Here is a 24,371-nt window from a genome sequence, read left to right as displayed (position 1 = left end):
CTTGCTTGTTTTGAAACACATGGTAAGGTTTGTTTACTTACTGTATCTTAGCGAGAGAGAATATGCAATGTTGCCTAAGCCTTTAAAGTCTCTGCTGAGTGATCACCACACACTAAATATAACCCGTCGCGTTAGCATAGCATAGCGTTAGTATAAGTATCAACTTTATTGTGGCGAGCATCCTCTTAAACACTTGGAAACTTTTTTTTTTCCCTTTACATACAGTTCGTGGCTTCTGAGTGGTTTTAATTGAAAATAACGTATTGTTGCCCTGCTGAGTGTGTATTATCATTACGAAGTTGGCGTCCTTGTAGACGCTACAGTATGTGCTCATCTGTCTATGTTCATTCAAAATTCTTGGAAAAGAAAAATTGCAATAACTACAGTGGGACAAATAAGTATTTAGTCAACCACTAATTGTGCAAGTTCTCCCACTTGAAGAGGCCTGTAATTGTCAACATGGGTAAACCTCAACCATGAGAGACAGAATGTAGAAAACCCCCCAGAAAATCACATTGTTTGATTTTTAAATAATTTATTTGCAAATCATGGTGGAAAATAAGTATTTGGTCAATACCAAAAGTTCATCTCAATACTTTGTTATGTACCCTTTGTTGGCAGTAACGGAGGCCAAACGTTTTCTGTAACTCTTCACAAGCTTTTCACACACTGTTGCTGATATTTTGGCCCATTCTTCCATGCAGATCTCCTCTAGAGCAGTGATGTTTTTGGCCTGTCGTTGGGCAACACCGACTTTCAATTCCCTCCTCACCCCGTGGTGTCAAAAGGATAACAAGAACGGTGAGCAAAAATCCCAGAACCACACCTAGTGAATGACCTACAGAGAGCTGGGACCACAGTAACAAAGGCTACCATCAGTAACACAATGCGCCGCCAGGGACTCAAATCCTGCACTGCCAGACGTGTCCCCCTGCTGAAGAAAGTACACGTCCAGGCCCGTCTGCGGTTCGCTAGAGAGCATTTGGATGATCCAGAAGAGGACTGGGAGAATGTGTTATGGTCAGATGAAAAAAAAAGAGCTTTTTGGTAGAAACACAGGTTCTCGTGTTTGGAGGAAAAAGAATACTAAATTGCACCATACCCACTGTGAAGCGTGGGGGTGGAAACATCATGCTTTGGGACTGTTTTTCTGCAAAGTGATCAGGACGATTGATCTGTGCAAAGGAAAGAATGAATGGGGCCATGTATCGAGAGATTTTGAGTGAAAATCTCCTTCCATCAGCAAGGGCATTAAAGATGAGACTAGGCTGGGTCTTTCAGCATGACAATGATCCCAAACACACAGCCAGGGCAACAAAGGAGTTGCTTCGTAAGAAGCATTTTAAAGTCCTGGAGTGGCCTAGCCAGTCTCCAGATCTCAACCGCTTAGAAAATCTGTGGAGGGAGTTGAAAGTCCGTGTTCCCCAACGACAGCCCAAAACCATCACAGCTCTAGAGGAGATCTGCATGGAGGAATGGGCCAAAATACCAGCAACAGTGTGTGAAAAGCTTGTGAAGAGTTACAGAAAATGTTTGGCCTCCGTTGTTGCCAACAAAGGGTACATAACAAAGTATTTAGATGAACTAAATACTTATTTTCCACCATGATTTGCAAGTAAATTCTTTAAAAAATCAAACAATGTGATTTTCTGTTTTTTTTCTCTCCACATTCTGTCTCATGGTTGAGGTTTACCCATGGTGACAATTACAGGCCTCTCTAATATTTTCAAGTGGGAGAACTTGCACAATTAGTGGTTTGCCCCACTGTATCTCAAATTTTATTACAATTCATCATATAATACTTAACAGACTCAATCTGCTATTTTAATTACTATAATTCTAATGAACTGACTATAAATTGCATTGGCTTCTTAAATTGTTCATATTTGTATTATTATTTTAGCATGTCTTTTTCAAGACCCTTGATGTATTGAAACAATGTTGGATTGTCTCTGCAATATACTGTATTATGTTGTGTGTGTCTTGTAAATAAGTCATAGTAAAAATAATATTTTTTACCTTTTACTTTTTTAAATGCATATCACGCTTGACTATATTTTAAGTAAATGTGTCAAATATTTTGATTATAATATTTATATATTTTTTAGTAGTCTTGTTTACAGATCCACACATATCTGTACGTGTATTTATGTATAGCGCGACTACTTCTGCCACCTCTGTTGCTACCTTGCAGCAAAAAGTTCTGCAGCATTGGAGCTTAATCCACTCTTAGCGGGTGGCCAAGGTGGAACGAAAAAATGCCGCATGACGCATCCTTGTGTGTGTATGTGTGTACTTGCCCACACACAGCTGTGAGACGGCATGGCGGGGGGCTGATTCACCTCGCCCTTTAATCAGCAAGTGGAGCATCAGCGAGAAAATGGTGCGATGTGAAGGACACATTACATCCTTAGGCGAACAACTCCGTGTCTTTGGATGAAGCGTGTTAGAAATAAGGCACAAGTTGCGTTTTATTTGTAGGAATTCAATCACTTAAATACTTTTATCATCACTCTGTTTGATTTATGCATGAGACTTCACATTCAACATCTGTTGCCTTCCTGTGAGTTGTAATGTCTACTTGAAGTCCTGGATAAAAAAGACAAAATGTATTTTTTCCCAGCAGTAAAGCCAATATGTTTATTAAGCGTTTTTTTTTTTTAATATACATGGAGGGGAAATCCACTTGATATAATACAAGAAGTTAAAGAACATTATGAGATATTTACAGTCTGGATCACACTAAGATGTCTGACAAAAACACAATGAGCTGTTGAACTGATCAATTTTTTTCCCTCCCAAACTGAGTAATTTCAAGTGTTTGTACATGCGATAGGTTGCCATGATTGTAGTCCCTGGAGAAAAATAGCATAGCATGATGCAAAAACATGTCACAGCCAGGAACTGCAGACTTGATGATAAACACATGTTAAGTATTTTTTTAGGTCCCATTTTGACCAACAGACTGTTTTTCCCTCAACTTTGGCTCTTAAGAGTAACTTCTGAACCCCCTTATTATCAGTTTTTGTGTCTCTCGCACCCAACCCACTTATCAGTATTACAACGGAACTGCGTTCAGTTTAGCACCAAACCAATGCGAATGATAACACCGTGAATATATTTAAATATTCTTATGCACTCACAAAATATATATATACTATATATAAACACACAACTAAAAAGAAAAAAAAAAGAAAAATCCCATGGGGACAAAAATACCTTTGTTATCCTTTTGTAATTAAACACTTAGAACACAACAAAAGTCCAAAAATAGCTGCAGGCAACTTGTTGGAACATAACAGCACCATGGTAGAGCGGAAAGCAACAAAAGGTGCCCCCCACCCTTCCCAAAAAAAATAAATATACTCTCTGAACAAACAGGTGCAATAAAAAAAAAATGCCAGGGCTACTTTTAACAAGAACGTAAAGAAACATTTGGAGAAAGGTGGCCTATCGATACCGCATCCTGGTGTTCATACGCTACACGGCCAACAAACAATGATAAAACAATAGTGACAGACTGCGGCTAAAATAAGGGTGGCCTTACAGAGTAAATAAAACAAAAGCACATCTGTCATTTGACTCTTTTCAAAGTGCATACACTTCTTTTTTTAATTAAATAGCATTATATTAAATTATAATGATATATTCGCACGGAAAAGGCTGGAACAGAATGTAGGCACATTGAGTATCAGTTCACAGAAAGCCTTTAGGCAACAGCCCCCACACCCACCACAGTAATGTTTCTACTTTTTAAGATGTTGCCAATGCAGTTGCTTTGGCACGTTTGCGAACATCGGCATTCAGGGAAAGTTTGAGTGTTTCTCAAGGAGGAAACGGTCCAGATGGAGAACATTCTTCATGCAAGTCTGATTAGATCCAGTCTGGCAACAACCAAAAAGTTGGTCACTGCAATGTGCCATCTTTGACAGCAACAACTATAAAGGGGTCTCCTTTTTGTAGTTGAAGCCGGGGTCTGATCCTTCAATCTGCAGTCTGAGGGCTTGTTTAAGACTTAGCTCCGTTTCCCCGACAGGGTAGCTTTCAAGAACGTCTTGGTGGTGACCTCGGTTCTGGGCGGTGCGAGGAACCGACACCCGTCCCAGGAAGACCTGGTGACCCTGGAGGTGGTAATTAGGGTTGGTCATGATGCCATTGCGTTTCTTTTCAGCGCAGCTTTGTTTGTGGATAAAAAGCTGATCTTGCTGCACCGAGCCTCCGATCACCACCTTGCAGTCTTTAGCGGCCGATTTATTGAGGGCGAGGCGTTTGTCCAACTGGGTCATCTCGTACTCAAGGACCTGGCCTTGCATAGCCCCAGCGTTCTTAGATTTTTTCTTGTCTAACCCTCCTTTGGTGTTTGCCATGCCGTTTACAATCTTGGTTCCCTTTGTTGACTTGAGACCAGGTTTCAGCATTGACCAGTCAAAATCATTGGAGGGCGATGGCGGTGGCTGCTGATTGATAGATTTTGTGGTGGAGGAAGGCGAGACGATAGACTGTCTACTGCGACTGCGGGGAAGCGAGTGCTGCTGGATTTGTTCGGTGAAAGTCATGCCGTGGAAGCTGTCGATGGGAACAGTCTGTGCCGTGGCTGTAGATGATGTGGTCCTCAGGGAGGAATTCTGGGAGCTCTTTAGTGAATTGTTAGACAGTGATAATTTCTGTCTGTCCACTGTGGAGTCGGGGGATTCCGAAGGCGAACTGAATGCGTGGACGGGCCCGTTGGTGAGAGTGCGTCCCGTCGGCTGCAGGTCTCCTGCGCCGGTGCTGCCGGAACTACTAGACTTGATGGTGAGTGACTGCATTTTCCCAGTCATTTTGTCATCCATAGTATGCACTGGAGATGGATTGCTGCCGTTCAGAGTTGTGGCGCCGTACTTTTCCAAAAGTTTGATAATGGCTGAGTGTCCACCTTTGGCTGCCACTTTCATTGCTGTGCGTCCAAACTGGTCGGCGTGGTTTGGGTCGGCACCATTTTCAAGAAGAATTTGGACCACGTCGATGTGACCTTCCTGGGCAGCAATGCCCAAGGCTGTCGCGCCCTGGTTGCACGTGTGATCGACCCGTGTGCCATTTTCTATCAGGAATTGCACGACTTTGGTGTGTCCTTGCCAAGCAGCCGACTGCAGAGCAGAGCGCTTCTCGTTGTCACTGGCGTTGACATCAGCATGGTAGTTGATGAGCAGCCGCACAGTCTCTAAATGACCCTGCCAGCAGGACACGTGGAGTGCCGTCCTGCCCTCCATGTCACATGCCTCTACGTTGGCACCATTCTCCAGGAAGTACTCCGACATTGCTAGATGGTTTTCCAACGCCAGGATGTAAAGGGTCGGGCGTCCGTCAGCGTCCTTGTGGTCTATGTCGGCACCATGGCTCAGCAGAAGCTCCACGATGTCCCGGTGACCTTCCAGGGCTGCCACTCTGAGCGCGTTCCTACCGTCGTAGCCTCGTTGGTCTATACAAGACTTGTTGTCTAGGAGGATCTGGACGCAGTCATAGTGTCCCTCTTGCGCAGCTAGTATCAGCTGTATTCTGCCATCATTGTCCACCTCTGTGCATCGGGCACCTTGGTCGATAAGGGCTTCGCACACTTGCCGGTGTCCTTCGAAGGATGCCATATGTAGAGGCGTCCATCCCGCGTCATCACGGTGGTTCTCGTCCAGACCTCTGTCCAGCAGAGTCCGGACAACCTCCACATTGCCCTGAGCGGACGCGATGCTCAGCACTGTCCTGCCCTCGCTGTCGATACTGTCAACCGCCGCGCCCCAGAACAGCAGTGTGTTGACGACAGATGCGTGGCCCATGGACGCAGCGGCGAGAAGAGGCGTGCGCCCATTGTTGTCTGTGTGGTCTACGTCAGCGCCTCCTTCCAGAAGCAGATCAACAACATCCACATGTCCCTCATAGCCAGCCACCAGGAGAGGAGTCATGCAGTCTTTGTCGCAGTGGTCCACCTCTGCCCCCCTGTCGATGAGAAGACTCACCACAGAAGCATGGCCTTTACTGGCTGGGATGCAGAGAGCTGCCACCGAGAGAGCAGTCCGACCATCAACATCCTCATGGTTGACTTCCGCCCCGTGGTCCAGGAGGTGTTCCACTATCTCCCTGTGTCCCATGTATGCAGCGGCAATGAGGGCCGTTCTTCCTTCGTTGTCAGCCTTGTTTACTTCTGCTCCATGCTGAAGGAGATTTAGAACTATGTCCTCGTGGCCCCCCCAAGCCGCCGCCCTCAAGGCCGTCCTGCCGTCAGCATCAGCGCAGTCTACTTTGGCGCCGGCATACAGCAGAGCAGACACCACCTCAGAGTGTCCCCCCCACGCAGCGGAGCGCAGTGCAGTCCAACCGTCATGATCTGTGTGATTGATATTGGCCTCGCAGCCAATGAGGCAGTTGACCACTTTAGTGTGGCCCTGCCTGGCGGCAAGGGTGAGCGCTGTTTGCCCGTGGTTGTCCTCCAGCTCCATGTTAGCTCCTCTGGAGATGAGCAAGGTAACGACATCGAGGTTGCCGCTGTATGCTGCATTGGAGAGTAGAGTTCTAGCGTTTGAGTCGCACTGGTTCACAGAGGCACCGTTGTCCAGTAAAGTCCGTATGGAGTCCTCTCTCTCAAGTGCCTGTTGTACAATGCATGAGGCATGGTCATCTTCGTTGTTCACGTGAGCGCCGGCTTTGACCAGAAGTTGCAAAACCTCCTGCTCCCTTGGTATGGAGGCGGTCAGAGAGTCTTTGGCAGGGGTCCCATTCCATACCATCCAAAGAGCCAGATTGAATGGCTCCATTTGCAGATTGGAATTGACCAAGTGAAGAGCAAATTCCTGCACTTCCAGGGGTTTGAGCTGCTTTGCGCGGCAGGTGTAACTCATAGCTAACATCCGATGCCCCTCTGCGGCATTACATAGGTACTTTTGTGTGCAATGCTTTACGTCCAACAGCCACTCGGCAAAACTGTAATGGAAAAGGATTTTAGTGCTCCTTAAACCGTCTACCAACAATTTGGAGAGGATGTCCATCTTTTTCTGAAACTCTTCCATTGTCAGTGTAGTGTTTTTGGTCCAGACAGCGTGATACAGTTCCTTGACTGTGAGTGGTCTGCACGTGGCCAGGATTACGTTGAGAATGGGCTGGACTTTGGCAAATTGTTTCCTGACAAACAGTCTCTGGCAAAGCCACAGGTAGAGGCCGTTGAGCGTGCCCGGGATGTCACGTATCTCACGCAGCATGATGAAGTTCTCCACCACACCGTCCAGCACTCGCTCCAGGTAAAGGAAGCACCCGCTGCTTTTGATGTGGAGCTGGTTGAGCATCTCTGCAGTCTCCTTGGTGAGATGCTGCCTCAGGGCCTCCTCCTGGTCCAGACGGTGGAGGATGTACTGTTGCACGTCCTTGACGATGTAGGCCTTGCGCAGATCATCAAGGCTGATTTTGCGGAATCCTGGGTAGAGAAAAAAAAAAGTATACTAAGATGAATGAAAAAGTCATAAAATATAGGCATTAAACAATATTACTAGAGATGTGCGAAATTTCCAATTCTTAGATTATTCGCGATTCGGCCGTGGAAGATTCGAGAACGATTCACAAACATCCAAATTCCGATTATTGAAATATGTCAAGTAAAGCTGAAGTAAAACACACTCAGCGGGATGCAATGGGGAACGGAGCGAGAGTAGCTAAACATCATGCTTGTCATTACCCAGCCCCTCGGGTAATGCCAATGCTCAACTCACGGCTCTAGCTCAACTCATGCCGCGAGATAAAAAAACAACAACATACCTGACTGCTGCCGACAGCTGCTACAAAGTACGTCCACGTAATGGTACGGTAAATATGATATTTATATAGGACTAGATGCAAAATAGACTTGGTGGCGTTAGCAGCACATGTACAGAAAGCTAGATGCGGGCGTTAGTAAACGGCTGCCATCTTAAACCAGTAGACTTCCCTGCAAGGCTGTTGTAGCGAACCTTCCAAGCGAACCTAATTAACTTTTTATCTAAAATACTCCTAAATCGGTAAAATATTGACTTGAATCTATCTTTAAAATAGTTTTAAAACTTTCACATGTCGAAAGTAGACAAAAGGGAAATGAAATTATGGAATAACGGGAGCAATTTTAACAACTTTAACGGTTGATTCACAACATTAAATTAATTGAACGTATTTTAAAGCTGCTGATACAGAATGGGGTATATTGAGTATATTATTTATTGTTTTTAACTGTTAACGTGATACTGAAATAGTTGTTTATTTAAGCCTGCGAGGCTTTTTTTTTTTTTTTTTTTACAGTTTTTGTAACTAATGTACAAAACATTAAAAGCAGCTAATAGCGGGGGGGCATAAATAATCGATTTATAATCGAATCGTAGCCTCTGAATCGTAATTGTAATCGAATCGTTGGGTGCCCAAAGATTCCCACCTCTAAATATTACTACATTAAATTAAAGGTGACCTTCCATCAATGTATTTGACTTTTCTTTCCTAACCTTTGATATTATTTTACCAGGTTTGGAAGACAATTTCTGTTGAAATACCAGGTTTGGAAGACAATTTCTGTTGAAAACGCCCCGAATGTCCTTTAATTTTTGCTTGCCATTACAAGCCATTAGCCTCTCATTAGTATGTGACCAACTGGATCATGTCGGTGTAAAAAGTGTCTATACTTTAGGTAGGATAAAACTTCACGTATTAATCATTTGATTCGGGGTGTGGCAAGTGTTACTACCATCAGAACGCAGAATTGGCACAAGCATGCAGAGTGGACGAAATAAAACGGAGGGGATTTTGTTTGTATGTATGAAGATGATCACATGCTTAGAATTACACACGGCAGGGTTTCCCTTACATACAAGATATTGTGGCGGCACTCCACACTAAAATAAAAGCTGCAACGCCTTGCAAATGAGACGTTTTAAAAAAACAACAAAAAAACAATTATTATCATTTAAATTTTTTTAAGCCGTTTCAAACTAGCAGCTGCCTAGTGTGAAGGGTTCAGCGGCAACCTATTCATTGTGTATTGCAATGTCCGTAATTATTCGAGGCCTCCTTACAAGACGAGCTGTGACGTAGAAGGAAGCGAGAAGGAGCAGGCAGCCCGCTGTTATTTTGCAATTGTTTTTCTTTATTATTGTTACCACTATAAAGTGGGCGAGCCAATACAGACTTCTCTCCTTCTTCCCCATATCCAGGGCATTACAGTAGTTTCGATCGGACATTTTGGCGAAAGTGAGCGGTGGACGGCGTCTTGGACGGAAGGCCAAGTTTGAATGAATTTGCGCCGAGAGCCTTGCTCGATTTCCAGAGCGCCGCCGCGCGAACTTCGACAATGAGGGGCAGGCGTACTTAATCTGTGCTATCCGGCTGTTTCGGCCGACGCAATCACGGCTGACGAAACCGTGATAAATGCGCTTTTTTCAAGTTTTGCGAGCTCTGGGACACTCCAAAAATGACTGTTATCCCTCTCCTTGCTAGGTTAATGGTACCTCGATGTGCGCTTGCGTGTAAATGTAGTTCACGAACAACCCCCCCAAAAATATTCACCTTCTCACCGTAACTAGTAAAACTCTTTACACGGCTATTAGAATTTCCCCCCTACTCCTTGAAATGGGTCCGTTGAAGAAGGACCATAAGTGTTGTGGTAATGTAGCACGTATTAGGGCTAAATATATGGAAAAAGAAGGATTACGCGGGGGTCTGCAACCCGCGGCTCTAGAGCCGCATGCGGCTCTTTAGAGCTGCCCTAGTGGGTCCCTGGATCTTTTTCAAAGATGTTTGAGAATAGAAAAAGATGGGGGACGGAAATATATATAATATATATATATTTTTTTATATGGGTTCTGTAGGCGGACAAACATGACACATTCTTCCAATTCATTAATATCATAATTAAGTTAAACTTCAGGTGGCATCGTACAACAGAGTAGTCAAATGGTATGGCAATCTCTATTGGATCCACTGCAGGGAAAATAAACATTTAATCATGAAGGCTAATTAAGTATTTGAAGACAACTTAGTCATTTTGATAGTAGGCTAATATCGATACAGCCGGTGTTGCTTTCATTTAGGGCTGCAGCTATCGAATATTTTAGTAATCGAGTAATTGACTGAAAATTCTATCGATTAATCGAGTAATTGGATAAAACAAATATATTTTTAGGTGTAGAGCAATTATAAATATACATAAGAAAACAAGACATTTCATCCAATCTTGAACCATTTTCAGGCAATCAATGTCTTTATTGTCGATGTATATTGTTGAAAACAGCCAACAATTGCATCTCAGATGTAACTAGAATTAAAAAAAAAAATAGACTAATTCACTGCTTTCACTCAAAAAACCTTTAGATCTTATCAAAAAAAAAAAAAAAAAAATGATACACTGCCAATAGTGTATCAAATACTTGTTCTCCCCACTGTATATATATAAAATATATAGTATATATTAGTGATGCACGATAATGCATTTTTCAGCCGATACCGATAACCGATAATTTCCTCCTCGTTCCAACCGATACCCGATAATGTCAAGCCGATAATTTTATTAAAGATTTATGTAAAATTTTAAAGTATACACAAGAGAAAATATTGCTGTGCAAAAATAATATTGCTCTATTTTTTTCAACATCAAATGTGAACAAGTAGTAGTAGTAGTAAATTCCAACATCTAAATAAAGACAGATTGTCTGACATTGTGTAATGGTAAACTTTTGGCAACAATTACTTACAGAGTAAATACATAAGTTGCACAAAAATGGCTTTAAAAGTATGCCATTCCTAAAGTATAACATTACTACAAAGCAAAAACACAGCTCCTTAAGACGAGTTAAAGTCCCTTGTTTTCAGTGTAAATCTATTGGAAATAAGTTAAATTAACTGCCAGCACTTCAAGTATATTTCACTCAGATTTCTTGAAGAAAAATGGCCAGCTGAAAATAAGATTAACAGCCTTATTTTAAGCAATAAATTATTATATATAATCCTAAAAAAAAAAAAAAAAAAAAAAAAAAAAAAAAACTTGTCAGATATGTTCTTTATTCAAGAATATGTATGGTTCAAAACATTATTTGAAAGCAATTTTTTCTTGATTTAGGTGAAAAATGACCTTATTTTTTTAGATGTTTGGGCTTAATAAGAAATTGCAATATTTAGTTCAAGTAAGTGGAATAATCTGGCGCATTCAACTAGTCTTCAACACTCAAACAAGATGGGGAAATTTATTTGACTAGATTTAAGAAGAATGATCTGATTAAGACGTCATAAATTTAAAGCGTACTGAATGCATTACTGACTGGATGACTTCTTTGTGTCGTTTGGTGCATGTTACAATTATCAACTAACCACTGTGCCGTCATGATAAACATGGTTTGTTGACATCACCTGTGTAAATGTCCGTGGTAAAACTGATGTGATCGACATGTCTTTCACGAAGAATCGTGGTCGTATAAACTGCATTATTTTTTCATCCAGGGGTTTGGCTATCGGGTCATTTCGGGAATTTCCTCCCGCCTGTGCCCTTCAGTCCGCCCGGCTGTCAAATTAGCACCCGCGCCAGGCCTCTGTCTTGAACCGGAGTGGCGGCGGCAGCAAAGTTCGTACCGTATATCCGCCCGCCCCGGCCGGTGTTCTGTCAACCGGCTCGCTGCGGCGCAGGAGGTGCATGGCTCTGCTCTCATGCTCTACCCGCCTAGGGCGAGGCGGCGGCCTGCCGGACCGGCGGGCTCCGTCGGAAGACAGCTACTTGTCAACTATCGATCTCGTGAGGTGTTTAGCCATAGATGGGAGTTTACCACTCGCTTTGGGCTGCATTCCCAAACACCCCGACTCCGGGAGGACCGCAGCGTCTCTATCGTCACAAGCCCCGTAGCTTCCTTTATAGTTTATTTGTTAACAATAGCTTTAGCATTCGTGCTAGCAGCAGCATAATCGTTCCAAAAATCATTGTGATGCAGTTTTAAATGGCTGCTGGGTTAGTGCTAGTGGTGTTCAATGAGGACGCTTTCTTTAGGCCTTGAGGAACTGTTTTGTAGATGGCGAGAGCGTCGTTTATTTCATTTCACACACGGGAAAAGCAACGCACGCTAGTGAGAGCGCCTCAACACTGATGTGTAACACCGCCTCCTCTATGACGCCATACTCCTAAACCCCTCCTCCCACAGGGGCTTCAGAGAGGGGAGGGGTTGAGCAGGCGGCAGTGAAGAAGTGGAGAAAACTGCTTGGTTGCGCACATTTGGAGGCTAAATCAAGTATATAATTATCGGATTGCATTATCGGTTGATTTTTTTATTATCTGTATTATCTGTGTGACGTCATAATTGCCATTATCGGCCGATAATTATCGGCAGCCGATATTATCGTGTATCTTTAGTATATATGTATATATATAAATATATAGTAATATATATATACTATATATACTCATATACAAATACTTGTTCTCCCCACTGTATATACTGTATATATACTGTATATATATATTTATACACCTAAAAATGCTGTTACGCTTGATAACACACATCACTTAAAAGTTAGGATTTTTTCCCACGTGTTTCAATTGAATTTCTATTTGTGACAAGCCATTTTTAAGTTCTAGTTAAGTTTTAAGTTAGTCTAAACTGTAAGTCCTGATAGGATTTTGAGTTTTTGCAGTGTTCAAAATAAATGTATGATACAGGCTGTATTGGTGCACATTAGGGACCAGTGCTACTTGGTGTTTTATCCAGCAATGACTACTGAGCTAAAATTGATAGTTAGCATTATTGAGTTTTAATTTTACACCGTCATCACTCCACATCGCTATGTTATGTTAAAGCCTGTATGTAAGACACGTTAGCCACGCATTGACAGTGGTCATAATTAATAGAAACCTAGCCCTCCGCAGGGCTAACGTTACGTTACTTATTTATTAGCACTTAGCGCTCTTTATTAGCGCTTAGCGCCCTACTGCTTTAAGATGGCTGCTGTTTACTAACGCTGCCCAGACGCAGCCGAGTCTGTCATGCGCATCTAGTTCAACATACATGTGATCTCTATGAGACTCATCAGACGCTACCTGCTACCAACGTAGCATCGTGCGGGCTAGTATTTAGCAACGTCGGCGTCATTTGTTTTTGTTTTTTCTTTCTTCTTTCTCTACGCACGTGACATCAGCGTGTTGTCCCCCATTAAAAGTAGTCTGAGCAAAACGTGATGCTTTGAGCTGTCAAAATAAACGATTACTCGAGGCGAATAAAATTACTCGGATCAGTTTTTAAACTCGAGTTACTCGAGTTGCTCTCTTTCAACATTATGGGTAGCCGACCCCTGGGTCACTACGAGATGTAAGTCGTACTATTGCTACGAGAAAAAAAGTATTATTACATAGTGTAACGTAACTGTAATCAGCTACGCATTTTACGTACATTTACCGTTGCTGAGAGCTACAACATTAGCTTGAATGAAATATTTCAAATATATCTTAGTTATGATTCTTCTTGGGGGGCAAAAACGTGGGAAAAAAAAAATTTCGGCGTGGCACGACATAATGAGGCTATCTGACTCTGATGCAGCCCACCACCACAGCTTCAAAAAATCCTCGGGGAAACCCTGCACAGTGTTAAGTATTGGAGTTAACCACAATAAATGTATGCATTTATCCATTGGTATATTTAATAATAATGAATGTTTGAAGTCCAGTATTTCATAAATGATATTAAAACCATAACCTGGATTTAGCAAATCTTCAATTTCCTAAGGCACGACATAACTGACCGAAACACATCCTTGCAGAGGAAATGAGTGTGCCATCCCTCTAGTTGCTGGCAGGAAAGCCCATCAAGAAGCCGTTATCTTTGAACTCGGGCAATAAGCAGTGAAGGGAAAACAAATCTGGGCCGAGTAAACTCACGGGATGCTCTTACTGTGGAGGTGGTTTTAACAGTCGAGCATGCATACGTTACAGTAGAGATGTCAACTCGAATGAAAGAATGACCGCAAGGACTCCATAAAATGTGAGAAATGTGTTTGGCCAAAACAAATACCGTGCCAACAGATACACAGTCATATGAAGTAAGAACAGACTGAGGCAAAGAAATACGTATCCTCTGTTGAAAGAAAACATGTCGTTTGGCTCTCATATTTGGCGGGCATAACTGGTGTAAAAGGTTAAGAGCACAACATGACCATGGTGATAGGGAGCTGACGAGGGCGGGGAGGCGGGAAGCATCGCCTCGCTAATTGTGCACAGTGTGCGTCAATCGCAGGCCCTCTGCTGAGAGACAAGGCTTAATGAACGTCTTTAGGAATAATTACTTTCTGGAGACGTAAAAGAGCTCCGAAATGGCTTTCTCCAAGATGCACATCCATGCATGTTATTGCCATCTGTAATCAGTGGGATGAGTGCACTCTAGAGAGCATTTCTGTGTGCCTAGATTTACAATTCCCACAGTTTTCAGGGCAAACGTGACCCAAAGAACTCACTGAGGGATTTTGTGACATAATGTATCTTTGTCTTTGTTTATCTTTTTCCCAATCTGCACTGTTTTATGTTTTTTTTAAACAGCCCTTTGTAACATTGAGTTGAGATGTACACAAGGGGTGGGAACCTCTTGGTACCTCGCAATACAAAGCTCACGATAATGATAATCTCACAAAATGGCAATACAACGATTATCGATACATTGGTCAAGAAATCATTCAAAGATATTCTACAAAACAACAAATAAACGAAAAAAAAAAGATTATTTTCATAATCAATGAATCAAACAATTAATTAAACTGTTAATGGATTAATCGGATAAATGACACCTTTTTCAATTACCTTCATAACTTACTTTGAAGTTGTTTTAGGCATGTTGTAAGTAACAATTAAGACAAAACTGATCATAATTTCCTTCAATAATAATATTTTTTACAGCTTCCTGACTGTAGTCTACAGCTGTATCGATTATCAAATTTGTTGGCAACTAATTTATTAATCAATTTTAATCGATTAGTTGTTGCAGCCTTATTAAGAAGCTAGTTTAGACGTTAAGCTGTCCAAAAATGGGAAAAGATGTCAAATGTTGTTTTCCAAAGTAAAAGCAGATTTTTGTTCATGTCCTACTTTGATTTAATGAAAAAATCTGATAATATTTACAACCGATAAGTTATATGGATTTTATAATTTGAAGAATTTAGACAAGTTTAATGTGAAGAAGGTCCTAAACAATTAACTGGATATCAAAATAGTTGTTGATTAATCGATTCATTGTTGCACCTCTATTAACTATCATGATATTTATGTTTTCATAACAGTATATCAGAAAATTTTGGAAAAATAAATAATAGCAAGGCATGCTTATGCTTATGTATTCACATTTTCTAAACTTTTTGAAAATTAGATTTAAAGGGGAACCTCGGACTTAAAGACTTGTAGGCTCTAATAAGCCACAATTGTTGTCTTTTACTAAAATATGTTATAAGAAACATAAAATATTGCCATTGATTTAAAAATCCATAATATTTAGTACATGTTTTAACCTAAGGAGGGCACCATGTTTTATGCGCGCAATGGACGCTTGGGGTGATGATGTAGTTGGCCTGGAATGGGAGAATAGCTGTGCTAGCTAGCAAGCAAAGCGATGGTCAGATTGTTTTGTTACAGAGCTGTGGGATGAGCTCCCGACATCGTACCTGCATCCAATTCCAGCTCATCAGCAGTGTCTTTAACCGATCCTAGGCAGGTTGCTTTGATATTGACTTGCTGCCATTTGACAGTTTATTTTCTCGATCCCTTCGTTGCTTGCCTTGATTTTTTACACCACAAGACGTCCAACACATACGCACATCAGTTAGAAGCGGTGAATCCTTACTTTTTATTTTTTTTTAATTATTTTATTACCTTTTCATTGCCTTAAAATACTTTTTGCATGTGTTTCCCTCTCATACTTCTAAGCATTGTGTTTTCTTGTGGTAGCTTTAAAGCAGATTGTTGATCTGTTGACCACATTAGTCACGTAGCGTATTTAAACCACTCATATTTGATATTACTACATTTAAGTATTTTCTTAAGGCATCTTTAGTGTGTTCTGTCTGCACGGTAGTACTTTGGGTGTCAAACTCTTGTAGGACATTTCGCTGGCGTAGCACATTTTGGCACAACAACGGATTTGTCCAACTCTTGTCTCGTCTCATCCTGTCTTTCCTATTAATTTTGCTTTCACTACTCGTTTTGTGAAATATTGACAGTGCTGTCCAGCTCATTAATGTTCCTCTCGGGTTCAAATTGAAAGGGCTGAACAGATGACATTTTTATGTCAGTAGTCATACTCTGGAAGCCCAGCAGTGTAGTCCAGTGATATAACCACCCTGTGACGTCAACAACAACGGCGACCCACTAGTTCAACTAATTTTACAAATTGTATAAAAATGAAAACATCAAGAGGGGGTTTTAATATCAAATTATTTTAACTCATACTAACACTTATCTTTTTTTTTTTTTTTTTTTTTTTTAAATCACAACTTCAATGCCTTTTAAGACTTTTCAAGTAACCGCGAGAACGCCGACTTCACTTGTAAATAATACCTCTAACAGAAGATGTACCGGTAGAATGAATCAAACCGCTGCCAAAGATGGGGCTACTGTTTGGATTGGAGCGGGCTTGTGGAATTATACTCCCACAGAGCCAGTGAAGCCACACCTGGAGGATAGATAGCCAACATGTTGCGCAAAGCAGCCATTTCAAAGGACAAGCAATCCATGTCCACTCTCCTGCTAATATTGGAACTGACTTTGAGAACTTTATGTCTTCTTAATAGACTGTCTAAAAATATTTAACTTCAATTCATCTGTTTTGTATGAACTTAATGGACACATTTCCATTGTTACTGTTAGAAACTTCCATTTGCTAATCAGAGAGTGCTCATGACAACAAAAACTCAATGACCCTAACCCACTTTCAGTTCATTGTTGCACTGCACCATGCGCCTTCTACTCCCCTTACCCCCTCCCTTGCTTTTCTTTGTCTGCATGACTTTTTGCTCCAGTTCCAACTCCAAAAATCCATCAAATCACAATTGCGGAATTTCGGAAAGATACGTGACTACCAAAAAATGTGTTGTGATTACTCATCGTGACAGCCACTTGGGAGATCATTTGCTTGGCATTAGTCCCACCAACTTTTATCAGAAAAACTTGAGGGTAATACAACTAAAGGTCTTTTATTTAAGTATCTCAGGCTTTAAAAGTTCTTTAAGGTTGGATTGATGGTTTAGTTAGCCTGACTGTAAAATTCTGACGTCACCGACTCTCAGGACATGAGCCTTCTACGGCCATGCTGGGTTTGTGCCAGCTGGGAAAGCCACAGGCTTAGTCGAGGGGAAAAGGCCATTAAAGGGCTCAGATGAAAAAGTAATGTTTTGCCTTGAAATGGATTTTAATAGGTTTTATTCACCGAGGGATCCCGTGTGAGCACACAGTCTAGTATTAAAAGATGCTACTAGCTGTGATAACAAAATAAAATTGGCCTTTTTACTGCAGGCAAAACAGTCTGTGGTTACGGACACAATAATTGTTAGGACAGTCACTTGGAACCTCCCGAGGAGCGAGGATGAGGTGGGCCCAATAGTTCAAAAACAAAAGCTGAAAGTCCTAAGAACGATCAGGGTTACGCAAAACGTTTTCAACTTATTACACGCATTGAAAGCTACGAAAAAACTTAGCAGTAAAGTCATTTTTTGCACTTTGTCATTTCAAATGTCAGGACTAGGCATGTGCCTGTCTGATATTCTGATGGTATGATAACCTTAAGCCAAAAATATCATGATTTCACGGTATCACAGTATTGCAATTACAGCTAAAAATGTGTTACTTTGGAATATCTGGGTTAAAAAAAAAAATTAGAGATGTCCCGATCGATCGGGTCCGATCACGTCATTTTCAAAGTATCGGAATCGGCAAAAAAATATCGGACATGCCTTTTTTTAATATATATATATATTTTTTAATTAAATCGTTTTCTAATTGGATTTAAAGTTACAGACATAATGTGTTACACTCTTCCAGAGTCTTTAGTTTAAGCTTAAGGTAGGGTTATCAAATTTATCGCGCCGACGGCGAGAATTAACATTTTTTACATTTATTATGTTACAATATTTAACGCAATTAACACATGCGCTGCACGACCCACTCACGCATTGTCACGTTCAATCTATAATGGTGCCGTTTTACCCATACAGTTTATGGAACGAAAAGGCAGCGTAAAATGAGTAGAGTGAATTCTGGCAGCCTTTGGAGCCTTTTTTTAAAATAGCTAAAGCCTTACAATCCCTCTCCCAACGATTAGAATAATCGTGGGAAGCAATGTGGGGAAGAAAGGTCGTAGTTGATCTTTTCCTTACCACCCTATATTATTTCCCAACGCAGAGAAGATATATCAATTGGTACCACGACGCACAGTCATGGTTCCACATGGTTCATGCATTTGGGCAGAAGTTGAATGGCTACGGTATCATTTACTGAAAGCTCAACAAATACACTAGATGGCAATATTTAGTCACAATATACAAAGTCACATTTATCCTTTAAGAATTACAAGTCTTTCTATCCGTGGATCCCTCTCACAGAAAGAATGTTAATAATGTAAATGCCATCTTAAGGATTTATTGTCATAATAAACAAATACAGTACTTATGTACTGTTTGTTGAATGTACGTATATATTCGTCTGAGTTTTATTCATTTTTTTCTTAATGCATTGCCAAAATGCATATGATCGGGAAAAATTATCGGGAATGATTGGAATTGAATCGGGAGCAAAAAAAAAAAAAGCAATCGGATCGGAAAATATCTGGATCGGCAGATACTCAAACTAAAACGATCGGGATCGGATTGGGAGCAAAAAAACTATGATCGGAACAACCCTAAAAAATACTTTTTTCCATTGAACAGGATGTTTATTTTCCAAACATATTAGCAAAATGGAACATAAGTATAATGTTAAGTTAAAATAAATTTACAAAAATAACAAAATATTCTAAATAAAATTTAAATAAATGCAGTCCTTTAGGTGAGGCTAAACCAGTACTTCTCAAATAGTGGGGTGCGCCCCCCTGGGGGGGCGCAGAGCGATGCCAGGGGGGGCGCATGTGACCTCGGGGAACATGTATTTTTTTTTTTTTTTTTTTTTTGCCGGACTGGAATAAAGTGTACTTGCACATCCACTCAGTAGGTGGCAGTGGCGCTCTCATTTTCAGAGTGCGCGCAGTATTTTTGAACTAAGGAAGAGCACTCAGCACACACAGACAACAGATATGAAGAGCAGTGTGCCACCGCCGTTTTCGAAATCCATTTTCCGACCGGACTCACTCACGCAGCGACCCACTGTCTTGTCCGGTTCTCACGTCGCCGCCCGAGAAGTGCCATTTTCGGCTTGGGATCGTCACGACGACCGCCCTCACCTACGGTTCTACCTCGGCCGCCGTGAATGCGCTTTTTTCGTGCCGTTTGCCTTTTAGCTTTGACTTTTAATACAGTGGGTGATGATGAAAGACTACTGTTTACTGTGTCTAAAAATAATTATAGCAGACAGCCAGAAGCCAAATCAATTAAGACGCCACTTAAAGACATTAGACCCCAATCTCATTGTTAAGCCGCTGGATTTTTTCAGTGAAAACGTGCCGAATATTGCCAACAATCGTCCTGCTTTGTCAGTGTTACATCAGTAAACCAGTGAGCATTGTTAGCATGCTCATTGCAAAATAACTCCACACCATTGCAAAGGAGGTAAATACTGTGAGCAGCAAAAATAAAAACTGTCCTGTCCAAGGACACTTTTTTTTTTCTTTTATTCAGTTTTGTTTTTTCGGTCAAATTTTTTGGCATACTGTCCTCATGAGTGAATGTTTCTAATCAATTTTAATTTGTTATTATTTACTGATTTTATTACATTTTCTTTTTCTGTATCAAATGGTCAAAAATGTACCTTGAGTGTCAAATGGTCAAAAATGTACCTTGAGTGTATTTTTTAGTTTGGATGTGAATTTTTTTTTTTTTTTAATTCAGACAAATTGATGCACAAACAAAACAATGTTAATAAAGTTATACTTTATTACAAGTTGATCTATGTTACTTTTTTTCTTTATTAGAAAAAAAGGACACAATGTTAGACAGATGCGTATTTATAATAGTAATTTTATAGACAAATGATACTATTTACAGTGGCGGCAGAGAGTTTGGGCGGGGGCGCGAAACATTTACGTCTTCTTTGGGGGGCGTGACAGAAAATAATTGAGAAGCACTGGGCTAAACCCACAGCCACAGCTCAAAAATTATTACTATCAGAACAAAATTAATTGAAATATTTTCCATAAAAAGCATGTTTATGACTCATATCATGTTTACATTTTACATACCCTCTCTTTCTCAACACAGACAGTTGCCACAGAGAAAAAAAAAACACGTTTTACCACCGCTAGACACACTAAACACGCTGGAGTTAACTCTCGTACCTGGTGGGAAATGTTCATGACAGTGTTTACTAACCTTTAATTTTGTATAAATGCGAAATCATATTGGAGGTATTGCCTCCTTGGCAGCCACCCGCCGCAAGCATGTCTTACATGTCTGTTGGCCCTGCTCTAAGCCGCGACCGTCTGTAACCTTTCAGTAGTCGAAGTATTCCCATACCAGCATTTTCATTTTCTTCGATGGAGGAAAAACGTCAGGAGTTTCACCTCCTCTAGCCATCGTGTAGCACAGCTGACTCACTGACACTGAGCAACAATCGGTGGGGGAGGGTTGAGCCTTGCAGCTGCAAGCGAGGGATTTCTCCACGCATTTTTGGGATATAAAAAATAGCTAATACCTTAGGGACAGTATGACGGAAAATCTTTGCGGTTTTGAAACCTTTATGTTTTCATGTCACGGTAAAACTTGTACATGTCTAGTCAGTACCTACCAATACTGAGAACACCTTGTATACCTTGAAGATATATCAACTATTATTTTAAGATTGACGGTCACTATATTAGCTGCCAACATTTCACTCAAACGCCGACTCCAACACGTGACGGAATTCCACTTAAACAGCATACAGGAATTCAATATGTAGTTAGGCTATTGAAGCCTATCAAAAACTTCATCTTGTCCGGTAAACAAAGCCTTGAGTGTAGTAGCTGTGTGGTCGTTTTTAGGTCCGAACAATAGTGGCAGCGAAACAAGCAACAAATGCCACATTCATCAGTGTGAGGGATGCAGCGCCAGAGTAAAAAAGCCTCTCAGCCAGCTGCTGCTTGTTACAGAACTGGATACCAGCCACAGGAGACACAGCTTCACGTACAAAAGAGGGACTGTTTGCCTGGGAGATTTTTTTTTTTTGTTTTAACCCAAATTTACAAACGAAGCAGTGGCCTTGTGCGTGTCGGTGCAAAGTGGTGGTCTGAGCATTTAAAGAAGAGGTGCAAGGTCTCAAATCACCTGGACCATTTGTTCCATACGTTGGACTGCGTCTTCGGGTCAGTGGATCAGCAAAAAAAACCGAAACATAAGCCTGGCTGCCCTCAGATGCGCCGGCAAAACCGTGCACGACAACGTCTGCTCGACAGCTGCGTCGCTCCAGCAAACACTGGAGCGCCAAACTCTGCGAAGTCTACATGAGGACCAAAGTTTACTAAGGACTGCAGACAAGAGTGGTTATATTATCTGAGAGCAATTTTGTTGTTTGCTAAGCTCTCTGTTTATCCCACTACAGAGAGACCATTGGAGAAAATCGTTTTTGCGGCACTGCATTCAAGTCGTTTCAATTAATTATGTCGCGCCTAAGGCGACACTCAAGCTCAAACATGCATGCCGCTGAATTGCAAACAACACGTTTCTTGTCAAACCTGTTGTGGTATAACTGAACAGGTCTGCGGCGAGGAGTAAGGTGGGGGTACACAAAGTACAGAACACAGTTTAGTGGCCCGACCTACGACTTTTGAGTGACAGAAGCTCATTACGATGCAACGGGACACTGATCTGTAAAGCGGGTGCACCTGGCCACTCCAACGTATTGCAGTTATCGCATCTCATATAGCTTCTTTCAACAGCACAGCTGAGCGATTTGACAAGTGCTCAAATAACCTACAGTACATCTCCAAAAAGACTTGCTCCATTGCAAAAGTTGGAATTACATCTTATAAACTGGAACAATAGGCACAATAATGGCTACTGATTAATCCATGATTTCTTTAAGCCCTTTAACACCAGACATGTCGGCGGCGACACGTTTACGTGTATCATCTTTGAAGCCTCATCACTCTATAATTACGTCACACAAGTGCCACTTGTTGGTCTCATTTGAAAGTGCGGAAGTTGAAGTCCATGCCTGTTTTTACTTAAAGTCAATCGACCAGGTAAAACGGGAGATAAAGACATTTGAGTTTTATAGTTTTACTGCCCCTATAAATAAGCAGTAAACCGCTGTATGGACCATGTGTTTATGACCGTATTCACATCATTTCTTGTCCTTTTTCAAAACCGAAAGCACCACTAAAGACTACATATCCCAGGAGCCATTGTGAAGTCACGAAGGACGGACGTAATGTGAACATTTTTAATAAATTGCCGAGCGAGGCGCCACCTAAGGAGAGGGAGGCGAGCTCGCGAGCGACGGTCGGTTGGATTGAGCGAGCAACTTTGAAACGTGCAGAATGAGTCGAAAACTAAATTTAGCGCAAGCTAATGCATTATTTCATCAACTCGCGGAGGACCACATTTGTCGTTGTTTTCCTCAGATGAGTTGGCGTGTTGGGAAGAGTGAAAGGCTGACAGTGCAAACGGCGGAAGAGTGGGCTATGTGACCTAGTGTATGACGTAGCCCTTTGTCTTGTTCTATAGGGAACTGAGTGGCATGCCTGAAAAAATAGAACTGAACTAGTTTGTTGTCAATATTTTTGAAAAGACTTTTTCCAATGTTAAATTTGATTTTTTTTCACTATCAATCTTTTCAATTTGTATATGGCGGAAAACAGACAAGACTGAAAAAGCAGTTTCTGCTCTTGCACTCCTCTTTAAAAGAAACTGCTGTATTTTAAGCCAAAACAACTGTTATGTTTTATAGAAAAATATGTCTATATGCTGCCATAGCAGATTCATGGCGCATTAAGCACCCGAACTATTTTTAATTTGTCCGTTTTACCCAGAAAACCCCCGTTTACAGACGTCGCGCAACCGCTTTTGTTTCAACCCAGCCATAAAACGAAGGTAATTAATTATATTTATTATTCAAAATGCCTGTCGTTTTTAGCTTAGAATTATTAATTAATGTCTCATATTTCGTTTAAAAAAAAAAAAAAAAAAAAAACGACTTCAAAAAAATTATTCACTCACATATTTTAAACTTTTAAACAAATTATGTCACAATGAAAAAAATGGCGTCTGTAAAAAAGTCACGGATATCTACCTCATAACTATCGCTTAATTGTATTTTTTTTTGGTACTGTCGCATTTTCTCCGATATAATAGATGATAAATAATCAATCCAAACAAAGAAAAATTGAAAAAAAAAAAATGTTTTAAAGAGTAAATACATGAAAATGAACATCTCAACCACTCCTTGATTTCTGCGATTTCTGCATTGTGAGTCTTGTTATATGACCATGTTTCACCCATAAAATCCGCCAAAATCTGGCTGTGGCCATTTACAGCTGTGTCTTGACACTCGCTGATACATGCTACATGGAGTTTTTGGATCGAAAAGAGGTAAGTACGCGATAATATCTCGTTAAAATCGTGGCGCCTTTAATTCTGCTCTTGCGTGCTCTTACCTCCAGTTAGGATTTTGCGGTTTAAAAAAAAAAAAAAAAATTTAAATGCCCTCCTGTTCAAAATTTGTCTTCCCCCAGAAATTTGGGATTTTAATCTTTCCAATGATGTATCACACATGTATATAGGACAATTTGAAAATTGACAAAATTGAGGGTCTGAGAGCAGGTGCAACACTTAACCTCACAAAGACGTACCCTCCAAACCCTTTTTGTGTCAGATAATACAGTAATACAGATAATTGGCAGATAATTCGCAGTGTATCAAATACTTGTTCTCCCCACTGTATATACTGTATGTATTTATACATATATTCACTATTTTGCACTGTTGGTCTACTGTATATAACCTGTTTTGACCATTGTATGTGTAAAGGCAAAAAATGCCTAGGACCATACCTGCTATTTGTGTTGAATTGTCAAATATAAAATTATTCAGTCTTATTTTTTTGTTTGTTAAATATTTATCCTAACAAGCTGAATGAATATTATCAAGCTTGAAAAGCGCTATATAAGTATAACACCATTTACCATTCAAAACGGTTCGTCAGGGATGTTTGGTTGTCAATGGGACATCAATATTACAAATTTTGACAAAAGATTTTGGGATTTTTT

General features: G+C 40.9%; 1 protein-coding gene across 2 annotated transcripts in view; it reads right to left on the bottom strand.

The window, feature by feature from the left end:
- Nucleotides 1-1,701: 1,701 nt before the first annotated feature.
- Nucleotides 1,702-24,371, bottom strand: part of ankrd50 (ankyrin repeat domain 50) — a 64,046-nt gene continuing 41,376 nt past the window's right edge. For both annotated transcript variants that reach the window (XM_057849944.1, XM_057849945.1), the window contains one exon: nt 1,702-7,435. In XM_057849944.1, coding sequence (XP_057705927.1) covers nt 3,939-7,435 — 3,497 coding nt within the window. In that variant the 3' untranslated portion in view covers nt 1,702-3,938. The remainder of the gene's footprint in view (nt 7,436-24,371) is intronic.

Source organism: Corythoichthys intestinalis, chromosome 11 (genome assembly GCF_030265065.1).
Source record: "Corythoichthys intestinalis isolate RoL2023-P3 chromosome 11, ASM3026506v1, whole genome shotgun sequence".
Lineage (NCBI taxonomy): Eukaryota > Metazoa > Chordata > Actinopteri > Syngnathiformes > Syngnathidae > Corythoichthys > Corythoichthys intestinalis.
The sequence above is the reverse complement of the archived record's forward strand: the minus strand, read 5'-3'. Positions and strand labels throughout refer to the sequence as shown.